This window comes from Gorilla gorilla, chromosome 5 (genome assembly GCF_029281585.2).
Source record: "Gorilla gorilla gorilla isolate KB3781 chromosome 5, NHGRI_mGorGor1-v2.1_pri, whole genome shotgun sequence".
NCBI lineage: Eukaryota > Metazoa > Chordata > Mammalia > Primates > Hominidae > Gorilla > Gorilla gorilla.
In genome coordinates, this window is record NC_073229.2 from 42,186,539 (window position 1) to 42,209,526 (window position 22,988).

Below are 22,988 nucleotides of genomic sequence, written 5' to 3' on the forward strand. Positions count from 1 at the left end.
TCCCAAAGTGCTGGGATTACAGGTGTGAGCCACCACGCCAGGCCGCCTTTTTCTTTTTTTTTTTTTTAAGAAAAAATTATCTTTTAAAAATCTTAGTTAGTGAAACATATAAATTAAGAAAGAACTGGCCATATAACCAAAGGTGTTTTTTGTTTTACTTTAAGGAAATATCGACCATAAGGGTTTAATAAACACCATTCACCACCTAGTTTAAATATTTAAAAGTAATTTACTACTACAGGCAAAAGGTGGAGTTTACTAGTTTAAAGCTAAAGTATTAGGAAAGTAGGAGACACTAGCTAATGAATTTTAACCCAATGTATAAGTAAAGTTTTTCTAAAATTATGACATGTCAACAACAAAGTGTAGAATTTTTTAACAAAAAAATACATATAGACACAAGTTTTTAGAAATACATCTCTATGTTAAATGAGGTACATCTCTACTCTAAATGAACTGCAACATTAAATAGAAAATACATGCAACCAGCAAAATATTAAAGACACACATATTTAAAGCACAGTAGTGATGTCATTATAAGCGAACTATACCACGAGAAAATTTAGCAAATGTAAATAAACAGTACCAAAATCACCAGCCGAATGAGCCTCTGAATAGGAGCCGTGAAAATCAATCTAAGAAAGAAAGAGAACCATCTGGTGTGTATTACAAATTGTAGCCCCAACTCTTACTTCCACAATCAAGCGAGTGGTGGGAGATGACAGCTAACTCAATGAACTGCTGAGGATGCATAATAGAGAGACTCAATTTTCACACTAACATTTTATTAGTAAAAAAATAATAATAATAAAAAGGCAGGGCGCGGTAGCTCATGCCTGTAATCCCAGCACTTTGGGAGGTTGAGGCGGGTGGATCACCTGAGGTCAGGAGTTCGAGACCAGCCTGGCCAACATAGTGAAACCCCATCTCTACTAAAAATACAGAAAATTGGCCGGGCATGGTGGCGGGTTCTGGTAATCCCAGCTACTTGGGAGGGTGAGGCAGGAGAATCACTTGCACCCGGGAGGCAGAGGTTGCAGTGAGCCGAGATTGCACCACTGCACTCCAACCTGGGCAACAAGAGTGAAACTCCACCTCAAAAACAAACAAACAAACAAACAAAAAAACAACAACAAAAAAACCACACACACACACACACACATATATATATATGCAGCTGAGTTGGATACATATGTCTGGTAATAAAGCTACTACATACAACTCTGCCTTATAGGATATATATAAAAATCCCTGAGTTGAAGTTGAAACTTCTAACAGAATGTAATTAACATAAATTAAGGACCAGGGGGCCTTCCAGAGGCTAAGTCATCAGGTAAGATCACAATTTTCAGTTTGAGGACATGGCATTTTCATATAGAAAGTTAAAAAGAAAGAGAAAAAGTCCAATAAAGTAGAAGTATTACTTTTAAATAGAACCAAGTGGCAGGTATTCATATCCTTCTTAAGATACACAGCTTGAATAAAGCATAAGATTTGTCAAATATTTTTGTGACTAAAACAAAGCATCACATCTATGACTGTTTTCAGTACACACTAGCCACTCTGCTCTTGTGGATGAATCTACCCAGTTGGCAAGAAGAATAAAAGCAATGAATTGGGCTGGGCACAGTGGCTTATGCCTGTTATTCCAGCACTTTGGGAGACCAAGGCAGGCAGATCACGAGGTCAGGAGATCAAGACCACCCTGGCCAACATGGTGAGACCCCGTCTCTACTAAAAATATAAAAATTAGCTAAGCGTGGTGGCACGTGCCTGTAATCCCAGCTACTCAGGAGGCTGAGGCAGGAGAATCACTTGAACCAGGGAGTCGGAGGCTGCAGTGAGCCAAGATCGTGCCTTCGTGCCACTGCATTCCAGCCTGGCAACAGAGCGAGACTCCATCTCAAAAAAAAAAAAAAAGGAACAAATTGGAAAAGATGGGACTCTAACCAAACACTGCTTTGGGCAGAAGTCTGAATAACCTAACATTTTCCTTTCTTTTAAAACGGTCAGGTTTTGATCTTAGGTGTGACAGTATCACTCCCATAAAGTCGTTCCCCATAAAGGGATGTACTCACAGCTCCCATGGTCCTAAGGAATCCTTGTTCAATGCCCAGACTATGCCAGCTGACATCTGCCGCCATGTGAGAAGTAATTCCAAACAAGAAAGCTACCAGTTTCTCTGTGTCCTGCGAAACAAGCAAATTAGAGTCATGTGTGTTTGGGTGATTTTATAATAACAATCCTATTAAAAGTTTTAATAAATATAAATTCATTTATGTTACTGAGACCTAACAAAAAATCTCAGGCAAGTATATTGCAGTTTCTAGTTATTAAAAACCACATAAGAGGCCGGGTGCAGTGGCTCTTGCCTGTAATCCCAGCTACTCAGGAGGCTGAGACACGAGAATGGCTTGAACCTGGGAGGCGGAGGTTGCAGTGAGCTGAAATTGCGCCACTGCATTCCAGCCTGGGCAACAGAGCAAGACTCTGTCTCAAAAAAAAAAAAAAAAAACCACACACAGGCCGGGCGCAGTGGCTCATGCCTGTAATCCCAGCACTTTGTGAGGCCTATGCAGGTGGATCACGAGGTCAGGAGATCGAGACCATCCTGGCTAACATGGTGAAACCCCGTCTCTACTAAAAATACAAAAAAAAAAAAAATTAGCTGGGCGTGGTGGTGGGCGCCTGTAGTCCCAGTTACTTGGGAGGCTGAGGCAGGAGAATGGCATGAACCCGGGAGGTGGAGCTTGCAGTGAGCTAAGATCGCGCCACTGCACTCCAGCCTGGGTGACAGAGTGACACTCTGTCTGAAAAACACAAAAACAGAAACAAAACCACACACACACACACACAAAACCATAAGGACTTTTGGAAACGTTTTACGATGTGTTGGAAGTGCTTTCAGATTAATTACTATTGGAGCAAAATGATGAAGTGATATATCCCAAACCGTGTTTATAAGTAATTCAAGTATTAGCTAGCCATCTACTATGTCCAAGCAATGTGAATGACACTGAAGGTGGAATGGTGGGCAGCCCTGACAGAGCGGTACAAATGGGGTCATTGCGGGTGCAAAAACAGTACATGGCAGGTTTGATGCTAAATATTTTAAGGATTAGAGGACCACGCCTACCTTCTCCCAGGGAAGGGGATAGTTCTCTCGGATATAATGAACGCTTGCGTTAAGAAACGGAGTCCAGTGAGTGCTCTCAGACACATCATGGAATTTTCCTGACAAAACAAAAGCAGGGCTCTAGATTCTCTCTTAAACGTTGGAGAGTCTCAATCAAATCTTCCACACCACCCACTGCGCTGCTGTGTCCCTTCTCCTCCTTCCCTCCATGCCCCTCAGTTTCTTCTGTCGACTTTCAAAAGAAGCCTCTAAAACGGAAGAGCCAGCTGAGATTTTGGAATACGCATGGTACTGTCTGCCTGATGACTAAAAAGAGCCCTACAGTAAGAGGGACAGAGCCTAAACTGGCTCACAGTATCGCAAGTCCAGCTACCTGGTTAGAATAGATGCTAGAGTTGTTTCCATCTCCGTGCCCTAAAGCTAAAGAAACAAGTTGTACTTTGGTTTTGTTTATTTGTTGGGGTTTTAAAAAGCATCTTCCTTGTCCCTCACAGTCAGCCTCCTTAAGAGTACAAGAAATAAAAGCAGATATTTCATATGCTTTCAAGCATTTGATTTTATAATAATTATTGCAAAATGGCACAGGCCCCAGTGAGCATTTTATGCAAGCGTCGTTTGAGTGGGCCAGTGCGTGTCCCATGTAGTTCTTTATTCCCACAAGAGGGGTAGGAAAGACACAACTGGCCTCTGTGCTAAACCTCCAAGAGCCACAAATGCCTCATGGAGTGCCAAATGTTACGAGGGTAACTAAAAGCAAAACTGCAGAGTTCAGATCCCTCAGTTCAATTTTTCTATGCCGTTCCTAAAGTAAAAATTGCTGAACCAGTTTTAAATCATTGGTTTTTTTTCAAAATGATTTTCAAAGAAGTTAGAATCAAGACATTTGATTTGCTCCCACAGTTTTCCTAGAGACAAAGCTTTAAACAATTCTTGTTCTCCAGAATACAGTAAAACTCCAGAATTAAATATGGCAGTAGCTCTTTTGAACAACTTCAACTTAAACAAATTGGCAGATTAACTGAAGCTTTCTGATCCCTCTGTAAATCCAACAGACTGGAAGCAGAAAGTCCCCCAGGACATACTAGATGCTGACAGCTGGCAAGCCACTGCCCAGAGACTTGAACTTACCTGTCTATACCATAGCTCACAAAGGGTCAATCAGACGCACTTCTAATCCTGTTTAAACCAGATGTCCTTGTTACTGTAATTATAAAGGCTAATTCAGTATTAGGTAAACTAATACAAATGAAGAGTTTTGCTGGGTGCAGTAGTGCACTCCTATAATCCCAGCACTTTGGGAGGCTGAAGTGGGAGGACCCCCTGAGGCCAGGAGTTTGAGACTAGCCTGGGCAACATAGCAAGACCTCGTCTCTACAAAAATTTAAAAATAAAATAAAAAATTAGCCAGGTATGGTGGTACACACCTATAGTCTCAGCTATTCAGAAGGCTGAGGCAGGAGGGTCGCTTGAGGCCAGGAGTTTGAGGCTGTAATGAGCTGTGATTGCACCACTGCACCCCAGCCTGGGCAACAGAGCAAGACCCTGTCTCTAAAAAATGTAAAAATAACTTTAAAAAAAAAAGGTGTTTTTTCTTTGGCAATTAAGTATCTAAGAAAGCTAAGTGCTATGGAAAGATGCAATGAAAGTGAATCATCACCAAATAAGAAAAGGAAAACTACAGTTGAATTAGGTATGTATGAGACAAGGTAAAATGTGGAAAAATGCATAAAAACCTAAGTGGAATAAGTGGAATTTGTATGCAAATTCCCTGTAACTAGTCATATACCAGTCCCAATCTTTTCATCACACAAGAGTATTTATTTCTGCAGAAAAAACTGGAAAATGCTAGGTAAATACTTTACATTCCTTTTCCACTCTCCTCAGAACTTGATTAGTGTGGGTTTTGTCTGTCTCTAAAAATGGCGTACATTAAGCAATGTTGCTCAAATTGAATGGACAAAAATATCCTTTCTTCTTTGTTTTTTGTAGAAGCTATCAAGGGACAGTAGAGCTCCCATGAATACAGTTTGGGAAGTGCTAAATTAGAAATAATAGGTTAGAAAGGAGAACTATAACATGCAGGCAAAATAATAGGATTGAGAAATGATAGTTAACAGACTAAGAGGGAAACAGAACAAAACTCCTTATAAATATGAGAAATACAAAAGCTAGCTGTCTGGGATTCTAACTGCAGGAGTGAGTAGCCCCAGATAGTTCATTTCAGTCCCAAAGACATCACTGAATTAAAGGAATGGGATAACAGCAGATGACCCAAGACCCCAGAAGCAGTTTATACAAGTACCCAGAGTGCTGGGGGCCTCCATTTGTCCTTCCAGACCCACTCCCCATCCTTCTCTACCTCGTAGGGTGACTCTGAGGTCACCTGCTTCAACTGGCTTCGTGGCCCTCTGGCTTTGATTGGGTTGGGTTTGGCCAATAAAGAGAACTGACAGATCAGAGAAAAAGAAGACACAGAAGTTGGGGTATGTATTCTCCCAGCTCCCCTTCTGTGGGGTCACAGTGGGCTGGCTGTGCCCCTTAGCTGAAGGTCCAGCTCTCATCAAGTGGTCCTCTTCATGCAGCTCTCTCTCTCCACGGTTCCAGTAATCTCTCCCTCCCTTGAACTATCTTTTGCAATTCCTTGCCTCCTGTCCATATCTTTGAAAATGGTGCCCTTACTAAGCTCCTCTCCAATTACTCAGTTTGAGTGTGACTTCTGGGTCCTGCTGGGGCTCTGAATGATACGACTCATGAGACAAGTTTACTGATAATGACAGAGCAGAAGCATTGCCATCTTGGACAAGAACTGCCATTTTAAGTTCACCTTGACCAAAAATTGCCTAAATCCAAAGGGCATCAGCCTAATGGGTACAGTCAGCATAACCATAAATCACAGATAACATCTCCAATCAGAAACATTCCAAACCCCTCCCCAACCAGAGACGTGCGAGCCCCAAGATAACCTCCCCTCCAGCCAGAGAGATGTCAACCCCAAGATAACCTCCCCTCCAACTAGAGACATTCCAATCCCACCATAAACTTCTCCCCTACACAGAAACATTCCAAGCTCTCTCACCAATAAATACTCTCAGTCTGTAAGAGAGAGAGTGTTCCTGACCGAAATCGGCCAGAAGCCCCTCTCAGGTTTACTTCTCCAAAATAAATCTGTCTTTGACTGTTAAGCTGCTTTTCATGTTTCTTTCCTCTTTCTTTAACTCTTACAGATAATAGTATCTGAGATTTGCATAACACTTGACAAAATATTGTGCATTAATGCCAAGGACAATCCAGTCTAGGCAGGGCAGGCAGGACAATCCAGTCTTTGCCAAGACATGAAAATTGAGATTCTGTGGATAAGTGACTTTTTTAAGGTCACATGCTAATATAGAAGGAACACAAACTCAGACCTTTTGATCTCTTGCAAAATGTCTTCTATCATGCCACTTAGGTTTTCACCAAAAAATAGTTTTCAGAATTTCTATGCTCAACTAGGTCAGTTATAGCTAAATGGAAAATGCAACTATGTAAACTAAGTCATTAACCAACAATATTGTTGGGAAACAAATTGATCTCAACAATAATGGAAAATATACTGTGCAATTAAAAATATATAGTACACACATATATATATATTTTTAAAGTCATAGCTATTCCTATTAACCAAGTAAAAGTGACTTCATTCAGTCTGCAAACTTTCATCTTACCTCCTTTGCAGATGCTAGGGTAAAAACAATCAGGAAACACGGTTCCAGCCTGATACGCATCCTGGTGTTCTAGTAACAGCTGCAGAGCAAGAAAATACAGAGATTAAGGGGCAGGAGTCAACAGCCTGGGGAGTACAGGCCCCACCAATTTTGTGATGAGATGCTAGAAATATGGGGGTATAGATGGAATGAAAGGGAAAAAGGAAGGAAGGAAAGCAGGCATAAAGTAAATAAATAATTAAAATTCACACATAATCCAAGACAAAACACAACAATATATAACTTCAGATTCTTCCCTACCAAACACAGAGAGGCTAATTTAGAAACAGCAGAAAACACTTGTTTAAATTTCATCTTCTTTCATTTTCTCTGTCAATCCAGTAAAGCAGGATTTCCCTGAGGCCTTAAGGTTGTTTTACTGACCCAGAGCTGTTGTTTTTGTTGCTGTTGTTGTTTGTTTGTGTTTTGAGATGGAGTTTTGCTCTTGTCACCCAGGCTGGAGTGCAGTGGCGCAATCTCAGCTCACTGCAACCTCCCAGGTTCAAGCGATTCTCCTGCCTCAGCCTCCCAATGTGCTGGGATTACAGGCATGAGCCACCATACCTGGCCCACAGCTGGTTTTTATAAAATTTTCAATGATTCACAGTGAAAAGAGAAAAATAGACACACAAACACACGTACGCACGCACACAAACATGCACGCACATATGTGCATATCAGTTTATAGTTGCTACCTGTGTTTTAGTGTAAGATGACGTCCTTTGTGTTTTGGGAGGGCTAAAAAAAAAAGTGCTTTCCCTTTTTAAATGATGTGAAAGTAGATGGTAGCGGTTTTCTTCTAAATGTTCTTCCTTGGTCAAGTGGCTCACTTCCTTCCATTCCGAGTCCCTTATGGGATGTCTAGCTGCATGCTATAGGCTAGAAAACACAGACTACATTTCCCAGGCTGTCTCAGCTCACAGTCTGATATGGCCCAGCCTCCACCACGGAGCCCTCGGCTAACATGGAAGGAAGCATTTGGTTTTTCCACAGCAGAGGTAGCACAGCCCCTCGTGTTGCAGCTCTGGCTTCCCATGTGTTTATGGGCAGAGTACAGGACAACCATATTGTTAGTAAGGCAGATGCCCGAAGTGGTGATGAGGTCCCAGAACCAATAGGTGAGGTGGTGGCTTCTTATTTTACAAACCGTGTATGAGACAGTTGAATTTGTAGCAAATGGGGCAGTGACTGCCTGTCAATGGCAGGAGTAGCAGCTCCTTGACAGGCCAGTTCTGTGCATTATTTTGGGAGTCCTTTCTGGACACCTGGCCTAGAGCCTGCTCCTGCAGTTCCCACAGTTTGTAAGCAGTGAATTCTCTAATTCCTGGTATTAATCCTTTCCTTGCCTAAACTAGCAGAGGGGTTTCCATTATCTGCAAATGAACTCTGATGGACACACTGGGCAAAGTAAAAGTTTGGCAATATCCCGCCTTTTTTTTTTTTTTTTTTTTTAAATAAGAACTTACTAATAATGTGGACCATATATAGGGGCAACAAAGAAGTACTTCAAGAAATTAAAACACAAAGAAAGATAGTATCATCTGGTTTTCGGTTTTGTTTTTCTAACCAGTATCCCATTCTCTTCCTTCTAGAGGCAGAATCACCCTCTCCCGAGGAGAGCCCATTCCACACCGCTCAGGTGGGGCTGACCAGAATGCTGTGGCCAGCATGCCCACCCTCACCACAGAGTTTGGCTCAGAAATGGACCTTTGAGCAAAGCTAGTTCCGTTCACACCTTCCCAGAGACTTCTCCACTAGAGCTCTGGGAAGACGCCCTCTTCCTCATGTGGCTGCTGAGCTCTGACGCTGAGTGCTAGGCTGTCAGCATTCCCCACGTGGAGAGATATAGAAACCATCTAGAGCTCTGGGCCCAGTTCCACACTGCAGATATCAGTTACATGAACCAATAAAGTCTACTTTTTTCCAAAAGATAGCTTGAGTTGGACTTTTTTCACTTAAAAATAGTAATTAACTTTACTGGCTATTTACTTAACCAGTCACTGTTCTAAGCTCCGTATATGTATTAAGACTTGTTGAATCTGCATCTCCCAGTGAGGTAGGCATGTTACTTAATGTGATAAAATAATCTGAAGTAAATTTTGAAAATTATGCCAAAGAGCAGACTGCTGAGGAAAAAAGAGGAGTACTAACGAAGGATGTATCCTTCAGATATTAAAATGTATTTTTGGATTTTTTTTTTTTTTTTTTTTTTTGAGATGGAGTCTCACACTGTCACCGGGCTGGAGTGCAGTGGCGTGATCTCAGCTCACTGTAACCTCTGCCTTCCGGGTTCAAGCAATTCTTCCTGCCTCGGCCTTCTGAGTAGCTGGGATTACAGGCACTGGCCACCACACCTGGCTAATTTTTGTATTTTTTTTCTTTTTTTCTTTTTTGAGACAGAATCTCGCTCTGTCACCCAGGCTAGAGTGCAATGGCATGATCTCGGCTCACTGCAACCTCTACCTCCCAGGTTCAAGTGATTCTCCTGCCTCAGCCTCCTGAGTAGCTGGGATTACAGGCGCCGGTCACCACGCCCAGCTAATTTTTGTATTTTTAGTAGAGACAGGGTTTCACCAGGTTGGCCAGGCTGGTCTTAAACTCCTGACCTCAGGTGATCCACCTGCCTTGGCCTTCCAGAGTACTGGATTTACAGACATGAGCCACTGCACCCAGATAATTTTTGTATTCTTTAGTAGAGACAAGGTTTTGCCATGTTGGCCAGGCTGGTCTTGAACTCCTGACCTCAGGTGATCTGCCAAAAACATATTTTTGGCTGGGCAAGGTGGTGCACACCTGTAATTCCAGCACTTTGGGAGGATGAGGCCAGCGGATCTCTTCAGCCCAGGAGTTCAAGACCAGCCTGGGCGACATGGCAAGACTCTGTTTCTACAAAAAATTTAAAAATTAGCCAAACATGGTGGTGCAGCTACTTGGGAGGCTGAGGTGGGAGGATCAATTGAGTATAGGAGGTTGAGGATGCAGTGAGCCATGATCACACCAGTGCACTGCAGCCTGGGTGACACAGTGAGACCCTATCTCAAAAAAAATACATATTTTTAAGCTATAGAAACAAAACAAAAATAGTATGATACTGAAACCAAAAGGAACAAATCAACGAAACAGAATAAAGAATACAGAAAGGCTGCATGCAGCAGCTTATGCCTGTTATCCCAGCACTTTGGGAGGCTGACGCGGGCGGATCACTCGAGGTCAGGAGTTTAAGATCAGCCTAGGAAACATGGTGAAACTTCCACTCTACTGAAAATACAAAAATTAGTGGGGCATGGTGGTCCCTGCCTGTAATCCCAGCTACTCAGGAGGCTGAGTCACAAGAATAGTTTGAGCCTGGGAGGTGGAGGTTGCAGTGAGCGGAGATCACGCCACTGCATTCCAGTCTTAAAATATATATATTTTAAGCTACAGAAACAAAAGTACTATGATACTGAAACCAAAAGAAACAGACCAGTGAAATAGAATAAAGAATACAGAAAGGCCAGGTGCAGTGGCTCACCCCTATTATCCCAGCACGTTGGGAGGCTGCGGCGGGTGGATCACTTGAGGTCAGGAGTTTGAGACCAGCCTGGGCAACATGGTGAAATGGCGACTCTACTGAAAATATAAAAATTAGCCGGGCATGGTGGTGCACGCCTGTATTCCCAGCTACCAGGAGGCTGAGGCAGGAGAATCGCTTGAACCTGGGAGGTGGAGGTGAGATCACACAACTGCACTCCGGCCTGGGTGACAGAGTGAGACTCCATCTCAGCATTAGAGAAAGGAGTTAAAGATATGGACGTGGTGAAGGCTAGAGTAAATCCTGCAGTGTTGGATTAGAATTGGTGGTATTTTCATGTGAACTTATGGAGAGTCTCGTTCTGTCACCCAGGCTGGAGTGCAGTGGTGTGATCTTGGCTCACTGCAGCCTCTGCTTCTGGGGTTCAAGCGATTCTCCTGCCTCAGCCTTCCAAGTAGCTAGGATTAGAGGCATGCCCCACCACTTTGTTTTGTTTTGTTTTGAGATGGAGTCTCACTCTGTCCCCCAGGCTGGAGCGCAGCAGTGCGATCTCCGCACCCTGCAAGCTCCGCCTCCCAGGTTCACGCCATTCTCCCGCCTCAGCCTCCCAAGTAGCTGGGATTACAGGCGCCCACCACCATGCCCGGCTAATTTTTTGTATTTTTAGTAGAGACGGGGTTTCACCGTGTTAGCCAGGATGGTCTTGATCTCCTGACCTCATGATCTGCCCGCCTTGGCCTCCCAAAGTGCTGGGATTACAGACATGAGCCACCGTGCCTGGCTCACCATTTGTTTTTTGAGATGAGGCCTTGCTCTGTCGCCTAGGCTAGAGTGCAGTGGTGTGATCTCAGCTCACTTCAGCCTCCACCTCCCGGGTTCAAACGATTCCCCGCCTCAGCCTCCCAAGTAGCTAGGACTAGACTATAGGTGTCTGCCACCACGGCCAGCTAATTTTTGTATTTTTAGTGGAGACAAGGTTTCATCATGTTGGCCAGGCTGTTCTCAAACTCCTGACCTCAAGTGATCCACCCACCTTGGCCTCCCAAAGTGCTGGGATCACAGGCCTGAGCCATCACACCTGGCCTATTTCTGAGGATGACATTAGTATTTGGATTAGAATGCATCCTGAAAGGGAGCGTCTGTGTCCATTTAACATGTTTTAAATTAATAATACCTCTACTAGAATACCTTGTAGAATACCTCTACTAGAAATCACTCTGCACACACTCTGGATTGATTGTTCATGTGATGAATTAGACAGATTCTCATTTCCACTCCTCTTTCCTGCCTACTTGCCGTCAAGGTCAATGAAGATGACTATCAGATATAAATGCTGCTTTTCCTCATTCGGCCTGTTAAGTTGGCAAGTGAGGAAGCTGAATCTTATGACTAAAAATATTTTGAGGATACAATAAATTTCAGTTATCTTACCATCCTGCTTCCCAAATGGATTATGAAGACTTAATGTTATTAAATGATCCAATTCTGATGTCAGAAGGGAATGCTAACCACTTATCAAATGTAGGTATGAAAGAATTACACCTTCATCACAAAGTATTATTTAGCCATAGAACAAATAGTGCATATGATCAGAATGTGTTCATTTGAAGATGGGTAAAGGTGAGTCATGAGCTAGTCCTACCAGGATATAGAATATAGTAGGAGTTGGATGAAGAATCTCTGGAGAATCTCAGGGCATATTTCTTAATAAATACTTCCTTCTCCTCCTGGTGATGCAATTTGTGCTCAACACACAGTAACAAGAGGTGGAAAATAAATGATCTCTCTCAAGTATGACTTTTTTAAATAAAAACAAAAAAGATGGGCCAGGCATAGTGGCTCATGCCTATAATCCCAGTGCTTTGGGAGGCCAAGGGGGAAGGATTGCTTGAGCCCAGGAGTTCAAGACCAGCTTGGGCAACATAGCGAGACCCCCATCTCTACAATAAAAACAAAAAGATGTGTTCTTCTCAGCAGCACATATACTAATATTGGAATGATACAGAGAAGATTAGCACATTTTTAAAAATGTACTGTTTAAAAAATTTCTGAAGTATTTTTTCAAATTATGATTCATATCATTAAAATCTTTAAATTTTAAGTGTGATATATATAAGATACATATAAAATGTTCAACTAGCACTTGGAAGAGACATATACCTTTTAACGATAATATTAATGTCTTATAACATTAATAACATAATATACAACATTATAACATAAAGAAATAAATAATGAGTCTTTTTTTTTTTTGAGACGGAGTTTCACTCTTGTTGCCCAGGCTGAAGTGCAGTGGCGCAATCTCAGCTCACCACAACCTCCACCTCCTGGGTTCAAGCCATTCTCCTGCCTCAGCCTCCCGAATAACTGGGATTACAGGCATGCACCACCGCGCCCGGCTAATTTTGGATTTTTAGTAGAGATGGGGTTTCTCCATGTTAGTCAGGCTGGTCTCGAACTCCTGACCTCAGGTGACCCACCTGCCTCAGCCTCCCAAAGTGCTGGGATTACAGGCGTGAGCCACCACGCCCAGCCAAAATGAGTCTTAAAATTACTGTTTAAATATCTGTTAGGATCTTTGTTTGGCACCTATAAAAGAAAACTAATGCACAAAGAAGAAAAGAAAAATCAAGATTTCTACCTCTCTGTAGTTAACACGCCCATTGTGAAGCTGAAGAAACTCCAGAGCTCTGTGTCCTGAGAGAAATAAATACATAAATCAATTAAGTTCAACTATTACTGAAAACATAACTTAGGCGAGATGATTTTAAAAGAAAAATACACAATTTGTGGTTATAACTGTCAAGGACGCAGGAAATGAAATGAGTTTGCACTCACTGGCAATTTTCATTAGGTATAGGTTTGCGCAGTATTTCTATTGTTACAGTACAAAGCAAGTTTAGATGGTGATTTAAAGTTTCTGCTTAACTATTAAATAACTCTATGAGCTTTAGTGCTGCTATTCAACCTCTCTAGACCTCAGTTCCCTCCTATGGAAAATTGAGTTTAAAAAATACCCACCGTATAGGTTGGTTGAAATAATAAATGCTAAGTGACAAGCACAGTGGCTGACACTTGGTAGGAGCTCAAGAAAAAGAAACTGCCAGACCAGGCATGGTGGCTCACACCTGTAATCCCAGCACTTTGGGAGGCCGATGAGGGCGGATCACCTGAGGTCAGGAATTCAAGACCAGCCTGATCAACATGGAGAAACCCCGTCTCTACTAAAAATACAAAAAATTAACCAGGCATGGTGGCGCATGCCTGTAATCCCAGCTACTTGGGAGGCTGAGGCAGGGGAATCACTTGAACCCAGGAGGCAGAGGTTGTAGTGAGCCGAGACCACACCACTGCACTCCAGCCTGGGCAACAGAGCGAGGCTCTGTCTCAAAAAAAAAAAAAAGAAACTGTCATCATCATATTTTGCTTCAGTACTGAGGCAGACAAACCTAAGTACAAAATACAATATAACACCTAACCCATGGACTGAACCAATGATCCTCAAAAGTTTTTCATCACTGGACCAGAAGGACAAAATCATCTCAGAAAGCTACCAACTCCACCCCACACCCACCCACAGCTTGAATCTCCCAAGAATCAATAAGAGGACTAACATTCCCTGGGAAGTGACATTCAAAGGTGATACCTTATTTCTGTTGTGAATCACCTCCAATTTTTAAAATTCATATAACAAAAAACTATTGCCACTACTATATTATAAGCATTAATATCATAAAAGTCACAACCCACAAGTACAAATAACCTGTGTACAGGATTCCAGTGATTTACGCTGAATGAAGCCATTTCTAATTAACTCACTCACATAATGCTGACCTTCCACTCAGGCCCTTTATAAGAAATGAAAAAGTGAACCAAAATATTTATAAAATCATCTAATTTATTAGTAAATAAATGATGGAGTTTTGGTCTTCTTCTACGTAAAAAAATTCTCAGAATCCGTGCAGATTCTATTTCAGGAGATGTCTTCAATTATGTTCACATAAATATTATTCTTTAAATGTCCATTAGGACCTTTGTTTGGTACTTAATGAAGAAGGGCAAGCAATTATCTGGTTTTATTAAAATTTCAGATGCAATCTGTCTTGTAAATTTTTAAACACTAAGGATTAAAAATTGAGTATTTCCATTTATATTTGTTCCTCATCAGCTTACTCTGTAGTTTTGGCAATTTCAACTTCACAGAACACAGAACTGCAAGACACTTTAGAATTCTTTAAGAAGTTCAACCCCCTCATTTTATAGAATTGAGAGGTAGGTAAAGTGAATTTCTCAGAATCACACATCTACTTTACTGGATGGCTGGAACTAGAACCTAAGTCTGATTCTCTTTTCCATTGTTTCCTGACTCCCTTCTAGCAGTACATTTTTAATGGAAAGAACGCCGGACCAGCTGTCAAGACATGTAATTCTAGGCCAGGCCACTGAAAACTTAGCTGTAAAACTGTCTAGTATCAGTTTCTTCATCTGTAAAAGAAGAGAACTGGACTCGGTGACTTCTAGTGTCCTTTCAGATAGTCAAATTCTGTGATAACAAGTTCTTGCCCATCGTAGCTCAGAATATATGTCTATTTTGCACTGATAAATTTTCATTTTTTGCCTATAATCTTATTATTCTTTGAAACTTCTAGAGGTGGTATAACTATAAAATTCTGTTGTAATTTTTATCTAAATTAAAGAAAACTCAGGCCAGGCGCGATGGCTCACGCCTGTAATCCCAGCACTTTGGGAGGCCGAGGCAGGCGGATCACAAGTTCAGGAGATCAAGATCATCCTGGCTAACATGGTGAAACCCCGTCTCTACTAAAAAAAAATACAAAAAAATTAGCCAGGCGTGGTGGCGGGCGCCTGTAGTCCCAGCTACTCGGGAGGCTGAGGCAGGAGAATGGTGTGAACCCAGGAGGCGGAGCTTGCAGTGAGCTGAGATTGCGCCACTGCACTCCAGCCTGGGCAACAGAGCGAGACTCCATCTCAAAAAAAAAAAAGAAAACTCAGAACATCAGGCATATCTGAAATTAATCTGAAAATTGCTGTAGAATGTTATCACAGCTAATTCTATTACAAATTGACTCACATTTTCCATGCGTTAAAACATGTTACAAATACACTTCGTACAAGAACCAAATCCTTTTGCTAAGAAAGATCTTAAGTGTTCTCAGCCCATATGCAAAAAACATGGTAGCTATGTGGGGGGCGGATGTGTTAATTAGCTTGATTGTGCTAATCATTTCACAAGGCATACATATATCAACACATCATGTTGTATATCTTAAATTTATACAATTTTTGTTTGTCAATTATACATCAATAAAGCTAGAAAAATAAAAATTTTAAATAACTCTTTGTGGTGCCATCTCCCTATATCCAGGATGACTCTGCCCTTGCCCCTAAGGTCGGTGGCACTGGCTTGCTGTACCCTTCTCCTCTCCAACTCCTGCCATCTTCCTGGCACCGTGCATGTGGATAACTAAACTCCCTTACTTTCTTGACCTTCCTGAAGCCAAGCACTTTTACAGCAATTTGACTCAGGGACCCACTCCCATGGCCACATGTGGCTCTTTACGTACACTTGGAAATGCCTGTCCTTGGACATGTAAAAACAACAAAAGTACATTTCTCACTCCTGCCATATTACACCCATCTTGTTCCTCTCCCATTCTGTCAGTTCTGCTGCTGCGTTGCAACCTCTCGTTCACTGAGCCTCTATTTCCCCACCCAGAGAAACACACAGGGGTCCCATGACCAATGGGGCATCAGCTCTCTTTCTTATTTGCCCCTTAACTGAAGTCATGCTGCCAATCCCTATCCCTGGATGACTGCAATCACGGGCTTCTCCTCCCTGCTGTCAGGCCACTCAGCTCAGTGCCCAGGGGAAACTGTATCAATCCACGAGCAGGATTTTCAATCTCTTCCTTAATGTCTTTGACAGATGTATTGTCCTCTCAACAACATAACAAGACACCAGTACTTACCTATTTCTACGTGTGTTGAAAGGCCACACGATGAACCTCTATGGCAGAGAGAACCCAACACAATCAGCAGGCCAGGCCACAACCTGAAAGCAGACATGCTCTCATTGTCCACCGGCTTCTCTGGTGACGTGGGAACGCTCAGAGCTGCGGCAGCACTGGGACTCCAAAATCCAGGTGCAGACCCACCGCTTCTCTCTAAGCAGGTCACTGACCGAGGAAACCAAGCCTCATTTCAAAATAATATCGTTTTCCAATGAAGTCAACTGTCCAACTACTGTTTAGCTTCACCAGAACAGCAAACAAACTCTGTGCTCCTGGGGGGTGGGGTTGGGAGGATAAACTGAAATCTGAAAAGCCTTAGGCCAGAGGCACTGCATCTTCTGACCGAGGTTTTTTCTGGATTTCATTTTCACATGAAATTTGTGTACAGATGCAAGCAAAGTTGTCTCCAGATATTTTTTGCTTTCTATAAAAAGGCTCACCTGTGCAGATAGTCAACATATTGGACCACCTCACCTTACAAGGGTGGATCTCTCATGCATCCTTTCTACACATTTATCAGGCTGTCCTGCTTCCTCCGCCTCCCAAGCCACAAGTGCTGGGAAAGCTTTTATGGTGATCAGCTGGAACTGGCTTCCTTTTCAGTATTTGGCAACAGATACTCACACTTGTATGGGATTACACAAGAGCAGCCACTCCTGGTCTCTCTACCTCTGGCTGTTCTAATAGGGCTTATCAAGAGCCTGTTGCAAGGTCAGATTCCTGCAGCTGAAGCAAAGATGTCAATTCCACTTGGGAGGTGGAAGGAAGGGGGCAGATTTAGGGCCAAGAAACAGGGTTTGGAAAATGTTAAGCTCAGGATATATTATTAGGTACCCAGTTACACTTCATCCATGGGAAAAATTAAGCTCTTCATGAAACTGATGGTAATCTTAAAACACAAATTATGTATATTTTACATTAAAAGCAAGAGATGGGCTCCTAAAAGAGTGGGAGGAAATAGTATTCACTCTCAGGTTTGCCAAATGAAAGGATGAACAGAAAGTGGGATGATTTGGCTGGGCGTGGCGGCCCACACCTGTAATACCAGCACTCTGGGAGGCTGAGCCTGGTGGATCACCTGAGGTCAGGAGTTTGAGACCAGCGTGATCAACATAGTGAAGACCCCGTCTCTACTAAAAATACAAAAATTAGCCAGGTGTGGTGGCACGTGCCTGTAGTCCCAGCTACTGGGTAGGCTGAGGTGGGAGGATCTCTGGAACCCAGGAGGTGGAGATTGCGGTGAGCCGAGATTGCACCACTGCACTCTAGCCTGGGTGACAGAGCAAGACCCTGTCTCAAAAAAAAAAAAAAAAGAAAAGAAAAAAAGAAAGTGGAATGATTTGAGACAGTTGTCGCCCCAACAGTTTCCCCTGTAAGCTTAACACAGCCACTTGCACAGCCCCAAGGAAAGAAATCCCGCAGCTCCCCCCAAACCTGAGGGGCAGTAGGCCCAGCTACTCCTGATTAGTCCAGAGGCCATATGCCTACGTGTTTTGTTTGGCTAACAGGATGTTTTATAAACTTAAATCAAGTTTATGAACTTTTTCTAAATGAGAAAATTCACGTAGAAATCTAGATTTCTGGCTCTCTTAAAAACAAAAGAACTGGCGTCATGAACTGACGCTCCCATGTGACACGACAACCAGCTGCAGCCAAAGAGCCAGCTGCCCCCTGATAGAGCATGTCCTGCTCCTCCAGTCCCCACCATCCATGCAATGTGTGCAGGTTTCCACACCCCTTCTGGCCACCAGAGGCCTTTGAGTTTGCCTCCCTGTCACTCTGGGCCTTCTACAGCCTGTGTGTGAGGGAGTCACAATTATTAATTGGGACTTTGGATATTGTCTCTCAGAACATCCAAGAGCAGTCAATCAATGGTTACAGGGGAAAAAAATACTGCCTAGAAAAGATATCTAACCATATATAATACAACAAACCCATCCAAAAAGCACCAAAGAAATGGGTTCAGAACAGGTGTGGTGGTTCACGCCTATAATCCCAGCACTTTAGGAGGCCAAGGTGGGCAGATGGCTTGAGGCCAGGAGTTCAAAACCAGCCTGTGCAACATGGCAAAATCCCGTCTCTACCAAGAAAAAAACAAAAACAAAAATTAGCCGGGCATGGTGGCATGCACTTGTGGTCCAAGCTACTCAGGAGGCTGAGGCGGGAACATCGCCTGTACCTAGGAAGTGAAGGTTGCAGTGAGCTGAGATCACACCACTGCACTCCAGCCTGGGCAAGACCCCACCTCAAAAAAAAAAAAGGAATGGGTTCAGTTATCAAACAATACTAATCCCAAATGTCTCAATTTCTCATTATGCATTTTTTTGTATTTGAGATTCAGAATGACATAAACGTATAAATGTAATAAAATAAGAGGAAATTATTTGCTTAGTGTGATAGTTATGAATATGGTCTTTATATGACAATATTGCTTGCAGTTTTATGAAGTTTGTATTACTTTGGTAACAATAAAAACATCAAAGATATGACTTTAAAGAAAGTTAAAACGTAGCTCACAATATTACTATCTGACAAATAATAAGCATATGGAAATATTTTTCTTTCTGCCCCACACCCCCCTTTCCTAATATAGGTGGCTTTGTTATAAACAAGACAGCATGATTCTACCATTTAGAACTCTTCTGGAAATATAGACCCAAGGTGAAAAGTAAACATACAGTTACATTAAGGAGTGAGTAGGGAGAATACAGGTTTGAAAGCCAGAGGGTCTCAAGCTTTATGTGGGCCAGTCTAGAAAATGAGGGAGAGGAGGCTGGGCACGGTGTCTCATGCCTGTAATCCCAGCACTTTGGGAGGCTGAGGTGGGCAGATCACCTGAGGTCAGGAGTTCAAGACCAGCCTGGCCAACATGGTGAAACCCCATCTCTACTAAACAATACAAAAATTAGCCAGGCATGGTGGCGCGCACCTGTACTCCCAGCTACTCTGGAGGCTGAGGCAGGAGAATCACTTGAACCCAGGAGGCAGACGTTGCAATGAGCTGAGATCGTGCCATTGCACTCCAGCCTGGGCGACAGAGTAAGACCCTGTCTCAAAAAAAAAAAAAAAAAAGTGAAAGAAAAAAAAGAAAAAGAAAATGGGGGAGAGGATGAATAAGGGTGGGAACTGGGGAGTGGAGGTTCCCAGGACAAGGGCAGGCAAAGGAGAAAGGAGGGAAGAGGTCCCTCTCACCTGATGGTCTTGTCCTTGTAGGCCCTGGTAAGGACAGACACCCAGCCAGGGGCTAGGGGGCATCAGGACAGGCTGGAAGTAAGACAGGAGCCAGGAGGAAATTGTTTACACTCTGAATGGGGGCTTGAAGAGGGGCACAAAACTGAGGGAAAACGGGAGGGCCACATTGTGAACTTTCTAAGCTCCAGGTGCTTTTGCCTTTGTGAAGTACTTCCTGTCACAAAAATAAGTGAACAATAAATAGAAATCACATTTTACATCTGCATTGGTGTAAGATTAACATATTAATATGCCACCTAAACGTTCTTTTCTTCAGATTTTAGAATAAATTAAACATTTGTGAGTGCTCCTAAAAGTTTTATGGGCCCTTGGCATCCTACCTACTGTGCCTAATGGGTAAGTCATCTGGGAAAGGGAGTGGGTACCGTTTGAAATAGAACCTTAAAAAGGTAAGTGGACTAGGGTAATTTTTGAACAAGAGAGGCAGCCACAATTAACTTGGCTTTTCTGGGCCTCAGTTGATTGAGGCCTCAATTGAATGATTTCCCCAGGCCAGTAGAAATGAGCCCTGTAATCCCAGCACTTTGGGAGGCCAAGGAGGGCGGATAACTTGAGGTCAGGCATTCAAGACCAGCCTGGCCAACACGGTGAAAACCTGTCTCTACTAAAAATACAAAAATTAGCTGGGCTTGGTGGCACACACCTGTAGCCCCATCTACTCGGGAGGCTGAGGCAGGAGAACCGCTTGAACCCGGGAGGCGGAAGTTGCAGGGAGCTGAATTCGCACCACTGCACTCCACCCTGGGTGACAGAATGAGTCTGTCGGTCTCACAAGAACAAAACAAACAAAAAACAAAAACCATCACCAAAAACAAAACAAAACAAAAACAAAAACTCCCTCCGCAGGCAGGAGATGTAAACACGCCAGCTCCCCAGCCCCAACTGTGATACCTACTGGCCCACATCCCTATTAGGACTCCCTGGTTCTCCCCAGTTCCTGCAATAAAATACAGAGCAAAATAGTGTGAAATTGATTAAACTCTACTGTTATCACTTCTGCCATATGTGACTGGCTCAAAACTCAACGGATCAGACTCAGCAAAAGACAAAGTCAAAATTTAAAGTTACTGCCTCGGCATTTTGCAAATGTCCTACAAAAAATTCAACGTCCTAGAAAAAGGTGAAAGCTAGCAAGATACTCTCAACGCTGTAGGAGTTGAGAAAGGGAGATATGTAACCTAAAATCAATGCATAGGGCTGGGCTTCATTTGCACCCACAAATTCCCAGCATACGCCTGCTATTTTTATTTTTATCCTCATTAGGTTTTAAGCTTCCCTGCTGCTTTCAGAGTCTTAAGCCCAAGTCTAATTTTTTAACGGATGAAGAATGCTGTTTAAAGGTGCTCAAATACCTTGGTTGGACAGTATGCTCAATCCTTATACCTTGGTTGATTCAATTTTGACAAATGCTTCCATTTACTAGTTGGTGACCCAACTTTAATCTTACTAGCGGCTTGACTAGGGTAGCTAGTATGACTTTGAATGCTATATTGAATTTAATGTAGCAACTGTAACGAGCATTTTACGTTATCTCACAACAAAATGGGGTAGATATGGTTCTATTTTATAAGTGACTGGACTAAGGTTAACCTGTCGGTCACACAGCTTGTCGGCAACAGACTTGAGTTTGGATCCTAGTCTATTTCCAAAGCGCTGTTATTTATCGGGAGCACCCCTAGGAGAATGCCTAGACACACACCCAGAAAAGCAGGCAGGCAGCAGAACGCGGGGTCACACTTCGACCCCTCAGAGAACCATCGCTCCCAATCAATACTACGTGCTCAGGAGCTACAACTGAAGAAGCGTGATCACGGCCTTGGCATTTAGGGCAGGCACCAGCGCATCTATGGACCGCGCACAAATTCCGGGGATGCCGAATTTGGGGGATGCTAAGGGGAGAGAGTGGGTCTCTAGCAGCGGTTGGGGGCTCAGGAGCAGTTAGTGACAAATGAGCACCCGAAAAGTGAAAAGGTGACAGCAGTCCGCAGGTGCATCTACTGGCGAGCCTTCTCCACCCCCGAACCCAACCCTCCCCCGGGAGAAGGTCCCGCCAGGAGAGAAGCCGCGCGGCGCTTAGGGCAAGGTGCAGAGGGCGGCGCGGCGGTGCAGCGAGAAAGACGCGGAGAGAGGGCGCTGCTCTGTGGCTCTGCAACCTTCCGCCAGCTCCCACGCTTTCCCCGCGCGTCCCCGGCGCCTCCTCGCTCCTCTTGCTTCCCCGCGACCCCTGCGTTCCCGTGCGCGCGCGCCCGCTTGCCTGTTTCCTGTCGCCGTCGTTGCCCGGGCCATGGCGACCTGCATTTGGCTGCGGAGCTGTGGGGCCCGGCGCCTCGGGTCGACGTTTCCAGGCTGCCGCCTCCGCCCCCGCGCCGGCGGCCTGGTCCCTGCCTCCGGGCCTGCGCCCGGCCCGGCCCAGCTCCGCTGCTACGCTGGGGGCCTGGCGGGCCTCTCTGCGGCGCTGCTGCGCACCGACAGCTTCGTGGGCGGCCGCTGGCTCTCGGCCGCCGCCACCTTCCCCGTGCAAGACCCGGCCAGCGGCGCCGCTCTGGGCATGGTAGCCGACTGCGGGGTGCGAGAGGCCCGCGCCGCCGTGCGCGCTGCCTACGAGGCTTTCTGCCGCTGGAGGGAGGTCTCCGCCAAGGTGAGAGAGCCCGGATGCAGGGGGCCAGAGCTGGCCGGGGACACGGCGGGGAGCAGAGGGGGCTTTACCCCAAAGTGACACCATCCGCGTCGCCTCCCTCCTGTGCTCAGTTCCCCAGGGTATACAAAGTGACAAGTCAGAGCAACAAGGGAGACGACCAACAAATAAGTTTGGAGCTTCCACTTTGAGCCGGGCACTAGGGACACGACCCCTGCCCTCAAGCCTCATCAAGTTATGCACTGCCCAGTAGGGGAGGCAGAACGTGAGCGCCTAATACAAGCGAGCTGCGTGTTATGATCAACAAGCCTAACCGTGGAGGGGCGGGGAGAAAGGGGAGGGGTGTCAGCGAAGTGAGAGAGCACGTGTGGCCCTTCAGAGTATCTGAAATATCTCCGCAGCTGCAGGGAGCCCACGCAGGAGGCTGCTTCAGCGGCCCTTGAGAAGGCTGGTAGTGAGGACCCCCGGGCCAGAATCATGGAATCGGAAACGGAGAGAACTGTAGAAAGATTTGGGTTTTGTGCAGGGGAAGAGAGAAATCCAGGAGCGTTCTCCAGGTTTTCACCCTAAATGGATAAATGCTGCTATTGGCCATTGCATAGAGAACACTGGAGAATTGGGAGTAAGGGGTGGAGGGCCATTAAATGGGAAGAATAGAGTAAGAAGAAAACTAAGAAAA

At 44.2% G+C, this 22,988-nt stretch overlaps 2 protein-coding genes across 3 annotated transcripts in view; one reads left to right on the forward strand and one right to left on the reverse strand.

Annotated features, from left to right (window-relative positions):
* The window catches only part of GPLD1 (glycosylphosphatidylinositol specific phospholipase D1), a 62,010-nt gene extending 45,426 nt beyond the window's left edge, over nt 1–16,584 (reverse strand). Inside the window, exons 1-6 of one of the 2 annotated variants that reach the window (XM_004043340.5) lie at nt 16,381–16,584; nt 13,032–13,087; nt 6,841–6,919; nt 3,137–3,234; nt 2,079–2,189; nt 587–635 (exon numbers count right to left, since the gene is read on the reverse strand). In XM_004043340.5, coding sequence (XP_004043388.1) covers nt 587–635; nt 2,079–2,189; nt 3,137–3,234; nt 6,841–6,919; nt 13,032–13,087; nt 16,381–16,477 — 490 coding nt within the window. In that variant the 5' untranslated portion in view covers nt 16,478–16,584. Of the gene's footprint in view, nt 1–586; nt 636–2,078; nt 2,190–3,136; nt 3,235–6,840; nt 6,920–13,031; nt 13,088–16,380 lie in introns of those variants that run through there. The other variant, XM_055390355.2, reaches the window with a different exon arrangement.
* A 5,374-nt stretch (nt 16,585–21,958) lies between these two features.
* ALDH5A1 (aldehyde dehydrogenase 5 family member A1) overlaps nt 21,959–22,988 on the forward strand; it is a 38,651-nt gene continuing 37,621 nt past the window's right edge. Inside the window, 1 exon segment of the mRNA NM_001279612.1 lies at nt 21,959–22,312. Within this exon segment, the coding sequence (NP_001266541.1) occupies nt 21,959–22,312 (354 nt within the window).